The sequence below is a fragment of the Mus musculus genome, chromosome 10 (genome assembly GCF_000001635.26).
Source record: "Mus musculus strain C57BL/6J chromosome 10, GRCm38.p6 C57BL/6J".
Classification (NCBI taxonomy): Eukaryota; Metazoa; Chordata; class Mammalia; order Rodentia; family Muridae; genus Mus; species Mus musculus.
Genome location: NC_000076.6, coordinates 7,915,018 through 7,929,506, shown reverse-complemented (window position 1 = coordinate 7,929,506; position 14,489 = coordinate 7,915,018). Strand labels below are relative to the sequence as shown.

The 14,489-nt window shown below is 40.4% G+C and overlaps 1 protein-coding gene across 5 annotated transcripts in view; it reads left to right on the top strand.

The window, feature by feature from the left end:
• The window catches only part of Tab2 (TGF-beta activated kinase 1/MAP3K7 binding protein 2), a 50,608-nt gene that overhangs the window by 26,749 nt on the left and 9,370 nt on the right, over positions 1-14,489 (top strand). For all 5 annotated transcript variants that reach the window (NM_138667.3, XM_011243204.3, XM_011243203.3 and 2 more), the window contains 2 exons: positions 4,635-4,822; positions 8,893-10,393. In NM_138667.3, the coding sequence (NP_619608.1) occupies positions 4,721-4,822; positions 8,893-10,393 (1,603 nt within the window). In that variant the 5' untranslated portion in view covers positions 4,635-4,720. The remainder of the gene's footprint in view (positions 1-4,634; positions 4,823-8,892; positions 10,394-14,489) is intronic.

The following is a 14,489-nucleotide window of genomic DNA, read 5'->3' as shown; positions in this document are numbered from 1 at the left end:
ATTTTTTTCTTTGTTAAAATAATTAATTTTTTTTACAATTCACATTGTATAAGGGTGAAACAGTAACCCCTGAACTTGAGAGTTTGAGGCACATAGACTGTGAGTTCAAAGACAGCCTGGGATAAATAGCATGATCTTGTCTCAAAATGGTATGTGTACAGTAATAATATTAAAATTCTACTTAAGTATATCTCTGGGCCGCTAATAAAACCCACTGTACCGGTGAGGTTTCTTCTGTCAGCGACTGCACGCCCTTCTGTGTCCTCCCTAGAGTGCTTTCCGCAGTGTCCCCTTTTTCCTCTGCCCACACTTCCCCCTCATTTCCAGAGCCGACCTACTTTATGATCGTGCTCCATCTCTCACATTCACCTAACTGTACTTTGAGTTTCCAGCTCCCTCAGTGAAGATCCCTTTGAATACACAGCTTATACAACTTCTCGAGTGCTTGGCCACAGGCTTACATATTGATAAGATCTGCATTTAGCTGTCTCAGTTTTTCTAACGTACATTAATCATTTGTTCTATGAAGACTGAAAAGGAACAACTCAAAGATTAAATCAACTTCAAAATTCTGCAGCCAGGGTAGCATGAAGCCCTGATTACTAAAATGTGGTTCCTTCCTATCTTGTGAGAACCCACACTATTCAAGATAAATAATCATTATTGCTACCTATTTATACTTTTTCCCCTAAGCTAGACAGGCTTAATAATATAATTAACTTACACTGTGTAGTCTTGTAAGCTTCTGAGTTGTTTGTCTGTTTTATAAAAATAAAATGATAGTATTACTGTTTTATTGATACTTGGTTTTTTTTTTGCTGTCATTGTCATCTTAACATGAAATATTCATTGGATTCTTATGACAGTTGAATACTTTGTCATTGTTTTATATAGGAGGATAACTAAAGTATTGAAATTCAATGATTTGCCAAAGAGGACATTTCAAGAATCCTCAGAGTTTTACTTAGCAACTATTGTGTGTTCTATATACGTTAGTTACTTCATTTAGTTTGTGATAAGATAGTGCTGGTTACTTCCATTTTTAACTATTAACATGTTTTTTTCCTCTTTGTTTCTTTACCCTTTTTAACAACAACAACAACAACAACAACAAAAGAAAAACCCTTTAGAAATTCCCATGGCTAAAGCTGAATATTGTTTCCTTTACTCTTAGGGAACTCTACTTTGTAGGAAAGTTTGTTCTTCTCATCTACCATGGTTACCTTCTTTTTTATTGCTTTAATAGAAAGAAAATTCTTGTCATGTTTATGTGTATTTCTTAGGAATTTCGTAGAAGGAACCCTATCAGTTCCTTTTATTTAAGGATTTTAGGCTTTTGGGGAGCTCAGGTGGGTAGCTTGGTCTGAGTTCAGTACTAGAACACATAGATATAAAATGTAGGCTTGGTGGTGTGTACTTAAAACCCCAGTGGTGGGGAAGCAGACAGCTGGACTCCTGGGTTCCTGGTCTACCATTCTAGCCTTTCCATAAGCTCCCAGCCAATGAAGGGCTGTATTTTAATTTCTGTGTCTGTATGCAGCATTTCCCTCCGGCATCTCCACACAAGATAGATACCAGTATGTGGTGGTGCTCCAGTGAAGTCTGGGAAATTCTGTCTTGCTCGTCTTCTCTGCTACTACACATGAACGTAGTAAAGAGACCCTCAAACAACACTCCTTGAATATATTCTACCAAAAGCTTACTTTCCTGCACAACAGGAATATTGCTGAAATACACTTAAGCAGTAAATGACAAACAAGTGACACCAAATTTTCTTTGGTTTGGCGTGGCTTGGTGTGGCTAGGTTTGGTTTGGTTTGGTTTCCGAGACAGTGTTTGTCTACATAACCCTGGCTGTCCTGGAGCTCACTCTGCATGTAGCTCAGGCTGGCCTCAAACTCCGCCTGTCACCGGAGTGCTGGGATTGAAGGTGTACACCAACATGCCTGCCTGACTCAGATTTCTTAAGATTGGAATTATTGAATTTGTTCTTGTTCCTCCTTAACTTGAGCATAGTACCCCGCTGTGTCTTAAGAATTCTGTATGCATATTTCCTGCTAACCAGAGGTCATGGTTCCTCTACTTTGCAGCACTGCTCTTCACTGTGTATTTTAGAAAAAACTAAGACAGGAGGATTACCCCAAGTTCAAAACTACCTTGGGCTAGACCGTGAACTCGGTCTATAAATATGCTGTTTAACTGGCCATAGGTGTCATTTTTCAGGTTGTGTTTAAGATTTCTTTCCCTGGTTTGTAGCAGACAATATTGGGCCTTTTGTATGTTTTCCTTAAATCTGTAAATTTGCAACATTTACTAACTTGAGAAAAATTTAACCACACTTCCATAAGGTTTGTCTGTTTGTTTCTATACTTACATGTGTCCTGGTTTCCAGTCTCTAATTACAAGGACATTAAAAGCTTTTGGTACTGCCTACTGCATCCAAAGGGTCTGGAAGCCCCGTTCCACTTACAGCTCTGTCCATCTTCCAGACTGCGTGATTTTCTTCTCTTCTACTGTAGATAAGCATGTCCAGTGGAGTTCTGTTTCACATATTTTTAGTTCTTAAATAGGTCTTACATACAAATTTCATATATGTGAATACAAAAAAATATATTCCACTTATTTCCTGAGAAGTCCAAGTATATTCACCCTTGCAGTCATGAGCTACTTTCAAGTCCATATTGCTAAATCCAGTAGCTAAGTCATTTTGGGCCTGTTCTCCATTGGTTGTCTTTTTCTTAAGTGTGGATTAGTTTTTCCTGTTTGATTTTAATCATTTAGAATATAATTAAGGACAAGGATGGCATGTAGAAAGTCTGGATTCTTCTATGTTTCCCCAGCGGATAGTGATACTTAGTTTGTTTTAGGGGACAGTTAACTATGCTGAACCCAAACTATAAACCCTGGGATCTCAGATTGGCTGTTCTAACCTGAACCTGGCTGTTCCAAGTGTCTCTCTCATATGTGTAGTTCAGAGAGCAAACCTAGTGTAGAGAGAGTACACAAGATTAGCCTTCCAATTCAAGTCCCTCTTCCTCCATGATCTGCTCTGACCTCTCAGAAAGTAGGCATAAAGTATAGTTGGGCATTTGAATGTTTCTCCTTTGTGTCCTCAGTGTGTAGAAAAGCAAGCCAACGGTAACATGCTGTGTATGCTTTAATGATAGAAGAGATTAGAATTCGTTTTCATTCTTCATCTTTAGTTAATGAAGGTGTTTCTCATTTAGGTATTTATTTTCCCATTCCTAATATTGCCTGTAAATTATTTTTCTGGGTTTAAGTCATTTGAAATGTGCTTTAGAAACTGTAATGGAAAAGAAACTTTACAGTAAAACTTTCCTTTAATGATGTTGCATCTTTTATGAACCTAGATTTGGTCTAGTCTTGGGAATACAGTGGTTAATCTTAGAGGTCTTGATCCTCTAGAGGTCACTTATAAATGTCACAGAGGAAAAAGTAGTATGTGGATATGTTTTTGGTTTGGTTTGGTTTTTTGTTTTGGTTTTTTGGTTTTTTGGGTTTTTTTGTTTTTTTGAAACAGGGTTTCTCTGTGTAGCCCTGGCTGTCCTGGAACTCACTTTGTAGTCCAGGCTTGCCTTGGACTCAGAAATCCGCCTGCCTCTACCTCTCGAGTGCTGGGATTAAAGGCGTGCGCCACCACCGCCCGGCTTGTTTTTTTAACAAAAGAAAAATGGTTAGGGAACCTGTTTTTCAGTGGGAGGCACTTGATAGTGAGTGTAAGGAAGTAGACAGAGCCTTCAAGGATCTGAGGGGATTCAGTTCAAAAGCCTCAACAAAGATATACCATACCGGACGGACGCCCATTAGCAACAGAGGGAACAGGAATGTGGTAGTTAACAAGAGGCCGCATGGTATGCAGTTTTAAGCCACACGGGTGGGAGAGTGGCTACTCTGCTGTACTGTTCACAAAGATCGTTTATGGGGAAAGACTGAGGATGTGGGAGGCAGGGAAACTGACACAGAGCAGAGGTAGGAGACTTACAGTAATAGCTAAGATGGAATAAGGTGGCCAGAAAAAAGCAGTAGGGGTGAGAAAGAATCATCAGATACAAAATACTTTTGAAACGAAACACAGGACTTGGTGGTAGATGAGCATGAAGAAGAGAATGACTGCCCATGTGAGTGATAATGGAGAGCTGAAGTAGAAAAGACTTAGTTATTTTGTGTAGAGGAGTTGATTGTGCATTTCAGAGCTGAATGTAAAGCAACATATAGATAGCAGCATTAAGTTTTAGATAAAACACATGTGGTCTTTTAGAACCACATTCTTGAAGGTTTTAAGTAAAACAAGGAAGGTCTTGTACCTAAGGCTCTCCCGTGTACTCATTAAAAAAGGTTAGGGGATCCTGAGTCTCCCTAAAAGAACGAGGAAAGACTAGACAGCATCCCAGCAGATTCCTAATTAGATGCATCTTCTGCCATTGTAGAACATACAAATATGGAGGAATTAGATCATTTCAAAATTGTCTATTAGAAACAAAAGTATGTATAGCTATATGAAAATCATTAAACCTAAGTAACACTTTTATAGTTTATAGTTAAGAGCTGTGATTATAAATCTATAGCAACATTCATTCTAAAATCAGTTCTCAATAATTTTTCTTTCTTTCACAGAAAATGCTTGGCCAGAAGAGATGAGTACTAATTCCACTCAGGCCTAGAATTGCCTATTGAGATAGACCTGAGCAGGCGACATACGAATGGCCCAAGGAAGCCACCAAATTGATTTTCAGGTTTTACATGACCTGCGACAAAAATTCCCAGAAGTGCCTGAAGTTGTTGTATCCAGGTGCATGTTACAGGTTAGTATTCAATGATTTTTTGATTTATTGATACAATACTATTTATAATATTAACCTGGTGGTTTTTAGATATTGGAGAAAAACTCTGTTAGCATTACTGTGCTGTAATGAAAAATGATCTTTGGTGTCTCATAGTAACATGGCCTCTGGCAAAATAGGGTTCTCAGTGCCTGCCTGTAATACAGGCCTTGTCTGCCCTATAGACAAGAGTTCTGCTTTCTATAATCTTGTTCCCTTTTCCTCATCCTCTCGTCAGATTTGTGAAATCCCAGATCTTTGTATGGAAATGGGGGAAAAATAATTGAGTCAGAAAGCTTGTTCTTCTGTTGATTGGTACATTTGTCAAAACAGTGTTGGCATGTCAGTCTATTATCTCTGACATGAGGGATTTGTATGAACAGTGCATAACTTCCCAATTATGAAGAAAAATGTTTTTTATATTTCTAAGTTTACTTTATAAATTTTCCAATTAATCTCTCCAATTTCTACATTTTCTTAGTATACAAAATTCTAGAAATCCATAATTCTTAGTATTTAGTGATAGTTGTAGCTGGCCATTCATTTAACCTGGAAATCTTCCTCCCAAAAGGCGTTTTGAAGATCCTTCAAAATTTGAAAGGTTATTTATAAAGTTTGATAGTGTATGAAATTTTTATCCTATTTTATAGTGACTACATATATGTCACTCATACCCTTATCATCTTTGATCTGTATTTTGAGTTGTTCTGTATGTTTTCAGCCTTAACCTAGTTTGAGTCCCACCAATCATCTTCCTAAGTGAATCCTTTCTAAATGAAGATATTATTGTTTCTTGGCAGTGTAAATACAGGTTATTATATATTTGCCATTTAAAATTTTTTTCCATGTTCTTCAAGATGAATTATATATAATCCAGGTATATTAACTGCTAGGATACGTGACTCACAGTTCTAAAAAGAGTAACAGTAATGGAAGTTCCCCATTAAAATATTTGGTAAATGAGTCAGTAGTTAGTTCACACTTATCAATGTAGAATGTAATGGAAAAAAGAAAGAGAAAAGGGAAGTGTCTTAGTTGGGTTTCTATTGCTGGGGAGCAACTAGGGGAAGAAAGGGTTCAATTGCATCTTATACTCTCAGATTAGTCTATCACTGAGGGAGCCCAAGGGAGAAACTCTAGGCAGGAGCTGAAGCAGTGCCATGAAGGAGTGTTGCTAACTGGCTTGTTCAGTTTGCTTGCTTAAGCAACTGTTAACTACCTGCCCAGGGCTGGTGCCCTCCAACAGCATTCCTTAATCAAGAAAATATCCCATAGACTTGCCTGCAGGTCAATCTGGTGGATTCAGTTCCTCGGCTGAGATCTCTACTCCCAGATTTGTCTAGGTTTGTGTCAAGTAGACAGAGACCAACCAGCATAAAAGTAATAAAGTAGGAGTCAAAGTTTGAAGAAGGTGGGAAAAGAGCCAGAAACTGGGAAGAGGGGTAAGTCTCACTTTTTTAGTTAGATAGAAGGTAGAAATGTGTAGGAAAATAAAGCTATTCTAAGGGTGTTTAGGGAGTCATTGAAAAACTAATAGAAAAATAATGTAATTTCTTTAACAAATTTCACAGATTTGATATTGAGAGAACTACCTAGAACACTTATAGTTCAGTGATTTTTTTTTTTTCTTTTTTGGTGTCTTGAGACAGAGTTTCTCTCTGTAGTCCAGGCTGACTTCAAACTTAAGAGATCCACTTGTCTCTGCCTCCTGAGTGCTGGGATTAAAGGCATGAGCCACCACTGCCCTGCAACCAGTTATATTTTAAAAATCAGAAAACTGGGAATGAAACTTAAAGTCTTTTATAGAACTGCTTAGGGTATTTTCAAAAAATAAAGAACTCTAATGTATACTTGAGTGTAATCTTGATGTATTGAGAAGACAAACCAAGCATTCCAGAGGCAGGATCACTGGGGGAAGGGGGAAGTGTATCAGTCATTTCTTTCTTCTTGTTTGCTCTCCTTGTTCAAATGGTGTGTGTGGACCATCATTTCCTAATGAAAGTTCTGGCATGATTTTATCTGATTGCTGGTAGACATTTTAACATCCTTGATTTCTTTTTGGCTCCTAATTTTCCATCCAGTGCTCCGATTTTTTTCTCCCATGTCCAAGATGTATTAGTTGGTCTCTTGTTACTCACCTGCATTATCAGATACTTATTATTGCCTGCCTTCTAACTGGCTGCTTTGTCAAAAGAATATGCATCTCCTTACATCTTATCTACTAACAGGATTTTTTTTTCCCAAAATACTCTTTTGTTGTTACTTCTCTGTTCATCTGGGTTCAGTAGCTCTCTCGGCTGCTTATAATAACAAACTGTAGTGCCGTTCATTTCTTTAAATCCTCCATTACTTAAGCCCAACCATGCATTTTACGAAGTTTCCAATGTGAACCTTTACTACAGCTAGAGATGCTCCATTCACTGTGTTGGAACATAGTTAACCTAACTCTACCATTCCCTTCACCAAGAACCTAGAGTTTCTATGTTAGTATTGGCTTTGTTTTGGGGAGGGTTGTTTGACTGTTTTCTCTTGTCCAACTTGTGTGTGCTCTGTGAACCATCAAGCAATATCTAACTCATTAATCCAGGGCTGTGTGTGTGTGTGTGTGTGTGTATACATTAATGTGTATATTAATGTGTATAGGTACAAGGATGTGAACACATGTTCATGAGAAGGGGCCTGAGATGAGAGAAACGTCTACTGTAGTTTTCTGGAGCTTTCCGTGTTGTCTCTTCGGAACAGGTCACTGAGCTGTCTCACTCTCGTGTGCATGTGTTTAGGGCTGAGCACTTGGAATTGAAGGGCTCAGCCCTGGAGAAGACTGAGTCTCCCTCTCTCAGCAGCCATTGACTGCCTATAGCTCCTCATCTAGGGATGGTGCCTTGTACAGCTTCCCTGTCCATGCTGACATGTTAAGTGGTATTGTCATTGTGCCGGTCTTATTTAGGCAGCTATAATGTTAGGATTTCATGCACGTAGCCTCCCTGTGGTTCCAGAAGACCACAGGACAGCAGGCGTCCTGGTCCACTAGCTCCTAAAGTTGCACCATCCTCTGTTCTGTGGTTAGAGGTTGTGCTGTAGATGTACCCATTGATGCCAGGCACCCACCCCATAGTTCTCTGCATTTTGACCAGTTGTAAATTTATGTAATGGTCTCTGCTGCAAAAAGAAACTGCTTTGATGAGAGGTGAGAGCTATACCTACCTGTCTGTGGTATTGTATAAATACTTAGAATTTAGCTGGAGTATTCTAAACCTAGCTAACTGTCCTTGGCTGGAGAGGTCAGGACTGAGAGAACTGACCACTGCCATTTTCCAAAACTGTCAACCTGATTGAGTTACAGGCTCTTTAGTGGGATGAAAACTCAAATCTTCCACAAGCTCAAAGATTGCTGCATATATGATTGATTTCCAATAAGTATTTTTCTGGAGAATTTATGACCAATGGTGTGGTACTTCGTTTAAAAACACTTTGTTTTGGGTTTTGCTTCTTTCTGCATATTGCTCTGGAATGGGTTTTTGTTAGGCTCTGTTGAAGGCAGAGACATGAACTCAGTTCTTTTGTTGGCTACTTTGTGCTTATATTTCATTTGTGGATGGTTTTACAAGAGGAAGAAGCACAGGTAGAACCGTGTAACAATTGGCTCTATAAATGCTCACTTCTTTTTTAAGTGCTTTGAAGAACTTTGCATCTTATCATTTCACTTTAAAAAGAAATTTAATTATACCTTATTATATTCTTAAAGTTGATTACTTTGTTCATTGTAAAAATTGTATTTTAATTAGGCTGCATTTTACTGTATTTGGATCCATCCATTTACTAAGTAGCTTCTTAGACCATGATTTATTTGGTTTACATTTATTTGTTACTAGTAAATGTTTCCATTACACTAATAGTGAGAGTTAATAAACCTAAAATAGTTCTCAAATCAAAAGATGTCTCTTGTGATTATAGTATCTGTTCACTTGTTAGTTGTGTATTTCTGTGGTAATGATAGTCTGTGTATTCACTTCTCATGACTAAGATTAACCTGTCCTTATTTTGCTCTGTAGAACAATAATAACCTGGATGCCTGCTGCGCTGTTCTCTCTCAGGAGAGTACAAGGTATCTTTATGGTGAAGGAGACCTGAATTTTTCAGATGAGTCTGGAATTTCTGGTCTACGCAATCACATGACTTCTCTCAACTTGGACTTGCAGTCACAGAATGTTTACCACCATGGAAGAGAAGGAAGTCGAGTGAATGGAAGCAGGACTTTAACACACAGCGTTAGTGATGGACAGCTTCACGGTGGGCAGTCCAATAACGAACTGTTTCAGCAAGAGCCACAGACAGCACCAGCTCAAGTTCCTCAAGGCTTTAATGTTTTTGGAATGCCCAGTACATCTGGTGCTTCAAACTCAACACCGCATCTTGGATTTCACCTAGGCAGCAAAGGGACATCAAACCTTTCTCAACAGACTCCCAGGTTCAATCCTATTATGGTAACTTTAGCCCCAAACATACAGACTGGCCGTAGTACTCCTACATCTTTGCACATACATGGTGTACCTCCGCCTGTACTGAACAGTCCACAGGGAAATTCTATCTATATTAGGCCTTATATTACAACTCCTAGTGGTACAGCTCGGCAGACACAACAACATTCTGGCTGGGTGTCTCAGTTTAATCCCATGAACCCTCAGCAAGCCTATCAACCTTCACAGCCTGGACCTTGGACTACTTATCCTGCATCCAATCCTTTGCCACATACCTCAACCCAGCAGCCGAATCAGCAGGGCCATCAGACCTCTCATGTCTACATGCCTATCAGTTCGCCAACTACTCCACAACCGCCAACCATTCACTCATCTGGGAGCTCTCAGTCTTCTGCCCATAGCCAATATAACATTCAGAATATTTCAACAGGACCTCGAAAGAACCAGATAGAAATCAAACTTGAACCCCCACAAAGAAACAGTTCTTCAAAATTACGTTCTTCTGGACCTCGAACTGCCAGCACTTCCTCATTGGTCAACAGCCAGACCTTAAATAGAAATCAGCCCACTGTTTACATAGCTGCCAGTCCTCCAAATACTGATGAGATGATCTCCCGTAGTCAACCCAAGGTCTATATTTCAGCCAATGCCACCGCAGGAGATGAGCAAGGCATGCGGAATCAACCGACACTCTTCATATCTACAAACTCTGGGCCATCTGCAGCCTCCAGGAACATGTCTGGGCAAGTGAGCATGGGTCCTGCCTTTATCCATCACCATCCACCCAAAAGCCGAGTGTTAGGTGGTAACTCTGCAACGTCTCCTCGAGTGGTGGTCACTCAACCCAACACAAAATATACTTTCAAAATTACAGTTTCCCCCAATAAGCCCCCTGCTGTTTCCCCGGGGGTGGTCTCCCCAACCTTTGAACTTACAAATCTTCTAAATCATCCTGACCATTATGTAGAAACAGAGAACATTCAGCATCTCACAGACCCGGCTCTAGCACATGTGGATAGAATAAGCGAAGCCCGGAAACTGAGTATGGGATCTGATGATGCTGCCTACACACAAGGTAATGCTAATGTTAAAGGGGGGTGGATAGTCTCCATGCTGGATTTATTGTCCATATGACTTCACAACAGAAGAGGGCATCAGCATGCCTTCTGATGGCTTGTTTTTCAGTACTGGCCTTGCTACACTAAGTATTCTTCCACTTGGCTATATCCCTGGCCCAACGTTCATCTTTAAATGTCCAAATAATATTATTTTAGAATTTGAAACTATTCATGTAAAGTTTAATATGGTTATAATCAGGAGTTTTATAGTTCGTAGTGCTTCAGAAAATCAACTTGGCTTGTTTTTAAATGTTTTTCTTTATTTTGTTTCATAGTATGAATAATGTTTTGCCTACTTATGTATCTTTGTACCGTATACTTGCCTGGTGCCCACAGAAGTCAGGAGAGGGTATTCTATCCCCTGGCACTGGAGTTAAGGATGGTTGTGAGTACCATGTAGGTGCTGGGAACTGAACCTCCGTCCACTATAAGAGCAACAAGCGCTCAAAATCACTGAGCCATCTCTCCAGCCCCTAATCTTTCTCTGATACACTGGCTTTATTAATAAGTTTCCTTCCTTTTTATTTTATTGGGTATTTTATTTATTTACATTTCCGATGTAATCCCCTTTCCCGGTTTCCCCTGCAGACCTCCCTCTCCTGTTGTCCTCCCCTGCGTCAGGGAGGGTGCTCCCTTAGAGTGCCCTGACTCTTTGGTCGTGCTTTGTTTAAACAGATGAATACGCAGTGATTCTTCATCCATGCTACGCTGTGGTGGTTTTCCCATTCCATAATCCTGTAATTTTAAAGCATCACGTGTCCAGGGCCCAGCTTAAATTTGCGCAGTTAGCATCTTGGTATAGTGAGCTGATGCTCGTGTGTGTTGTAGAGGTCTGTGAATGGTTGTGTTTGTACTAGAAATTAGGTTAAAATTGATAGTACCCCAATACAATGACTCCCTGAAACTGGTTCTCTTTACATTCAGCAGTGCCTGAGTTCCTGTAACTCGCTAAGTTCTTCCACATCTTGGTCGCCTCTCCTGGCAGCCTGGCTCCTGGGTTTGAGCATTTGCTGGTTCTTAAATGTAGAGCAAAGGTTTTATGATGGTAAATTCAATAACGTAGACATTCGCATTTAACTGGACAGTTTAAGTATTAGTTATTTGTATTTAACTTAAATGAGAAAACAAAAGGTTCCTTAAATACACTATCTCCATATTGTTTTTCTTCCCATTCTCTCTAGAATCTACTACAATCAAGTTTCCCCCCAGTGCAGTCACCCAGAAAACTACTGTCAAGGTCTTTGGTGATGGCATTGTTACATCCTCAGTAGACACTCTGAGCCTTCCTCTCTCTTCTCTGGAGATCAGCCACCCTCTTGTCCATGAAGCACTGAGTCTCCCCTGACTCTGCTCACGTCTTTGCTCCTCCACTTCTTTGGTTCTAGTGAGTCCAGAGTCTCCTAGCTCATGATTAATAAAATTCTTAACCTCTTTCCTATCTGCTCTTTGAGTATCTCATTTGATCTCTTGATTTTTGTTACTTATTTATTTAGAAAGATAGTCCTATGTAGTCCATCTCTACCCAAGACAAAATCTTCTGCCTCAGTTTCCCAAGTGCTGGAATTATAGACCTCTGCCACCATGCCCAGCTCTGGCCTTTGATTTTAAATAACATTATATAGACCTTAACTTGGTAACTCTTAAGCCAGACTTCTTCCCTGAGTCTAAGGCACCTTGTGTGCACAGAGGCTCTGCATCGGAATGTTTGACGGATTTCTCAGATTTACTGGTTCTTAAAGCAGCCTGTGACTTTCCCACCAGGTTCCTTTTCCCTTGGTCAGTTACTGGCAGTTCTAACGGTTAGAATAACCGTGGGAACATACTTGACTCCTTTAGTTCATGGTCACATCTGTCAGGTAGCCTTCCAAGTCTATCCAGAGTCCTGTCTTCCCACCCACCCACATAGTCCCTGTCCTCATAAATGCCACTACCTCTCAGATTAGTGTATTAGCACCTGGCCCTCACCCTTGCCTCCTTGTGGTCCTTGTGCACCCAGCAGCCAGAGGAATACTGTTCAAAACGGTCACTGCAGGTGATAGCTCTCTTCACAGTAAAAGCTCTCATGCCTGCCATGCCTTCTCATCTACTTTTTGGCTTTTTCTTTTTTTTACGTTTATTTAGAGTATGAGTATGTGTGGTTCTGAGTGTGTTTATGTTCACACGTGCATTCTTATGTATTTGCATATGTGGGTAGGAATGCATGTACCTCAGCATTTGAGTGGAGCTCAGAGGGTCACTTAGAGTCAGTTTTCTCCTTTGACCTTTACATGGCTTGTGGGGATCAATCTTAGGTTAAGTTATGAGTGTGACAAGTGCTTTGCCCACTGAGCCCCTCTTTTTCCTTTCAGCCAGTACCTCGCTTGATCTGTCCAGCTCCTCTGGCCTTTCCAGGTTGCCATAAACATAGAAGAAAGGCATCCCTTGGTGCCTGTGTACTTACTACTGCTCCTACTGTTTGGACTTTGCTGAGAACCCGCTGAGCTATAAGCTACATTCCTCTTCCCTCCTGATGGAGACCACTACAAACAGTAGCTGCTGAAAAGGAGGGGCTATCTCCTCCTCCCCCACAGTGGCATGCTGTCATTGGGCTGACACTCCTCAGTAAGACTGTTGTCACAGGGAAAAGAAAGGTACATACTATGTGTGACAGAAGCTCAGCGGACTAGCACTCAGTCTCCCTTCTCCAAGCAACCCCTCTAAAAATAATTGAGGGACACACATAAATTATATTTTAATAATTTGATTTCAGTGTCTTGTCTCCAGCCATATTTGTGATTCTCTCATCCTGTTAATACCAACAGAAGCATTGATTTTACTGAGCTATTGATTGCCTTCACTAAAATAAAAATTCTTTTTTTTTAATTAGGTATTTTCTTTATTTACATTTCAAATGTTATCCCCTTTCCTGGTTTCCCCACCAAAAATCCCCTATCCCCTCCCCCCACCCCCTGCTCACCAACTCACCCACTCCTGCTTCCTGGCCTTGGCATTCCCCTACACTGAGGCTTAGAGACTTCACAGGACCAAGGGCCATCCTCTGCTACATATGCAGCTGGAGCCGTGAGTCCCTCCATGTGTACTCTTTGGTTGGTGGTTTAGTCCCAGGGAGCTCTGGGGGTACTAATGTTGTTCCTCCTATGGGGTTTCAAACCCCTTCAGCTCCTTGGGTCCTTTGTCTAGCTCCCTCATTGGGCACCCTGTGCTCAGTCCAATGGTAGGCTGTAAGCATCCACCTCTGTATTTGTGAGGCACTGGTAGAGTCTCTCAGGAGGCAGTTGTATCAGGCTTCTGTCAGCAAGCACTTGATGGCCTCCACAACAGTGTCTGGGTTTGATAACTGCATGTGGGATGGATCCCCAGGTGGGGCAGTCTCTGGATGGCCTTTCCTTCTCCACAGTTTTCTCTCTGTACCTCCTCCCATGGGTATTTTGTTCCCTCTTCTAAGAAGGACCAAAGTATCCACACTTCGTTCGGTCTTCCTCCTTCTTGAGCTTCATGTTTCATATGGTCTGTGGGCTAGAGAAATGGCTCAGCCGTTAAAGACTAGGCTCACAACCAAAATATAAGAAATTCAAGTTTAAAAACTTGTGCATTGAAAAGTTTATTGAGTTCTATGTTTCTCAGTCCTTGTCGTTTCTCACAGCACTTCCTTACAAGTCACAGCTATGGAGAGTTAGTAACTCTGCTTCTCATACAAAGTCAGCGATTTTTTTTTTCCAAAAGGAAATAAAATTTAAATTACTGTTTTTAAATTGGTTTAATCTTATGAAGTGCCTCACATAGAACTTTGTTTTATGTTAATTGTAATCACATTATTAAATAATCATCGCAATAATTACAAGTTGATATCAAACTGCTTATGATTTGTCTTTTTCGAGTGAGTCTCCCACCTGTCGGCTCTTCCATTCTTTAAAGGAACCATTATTAGCTTGGTGTCACTCTTAGAATTAAAAGACTCCTTAAACGTGCAGCAGTCTGTATCCAGGGTTACCAGTCTAATTCCCCACCCTGCACCATCAGACAGGAGCCCCAGTGATGGCAGATGTATTAGAG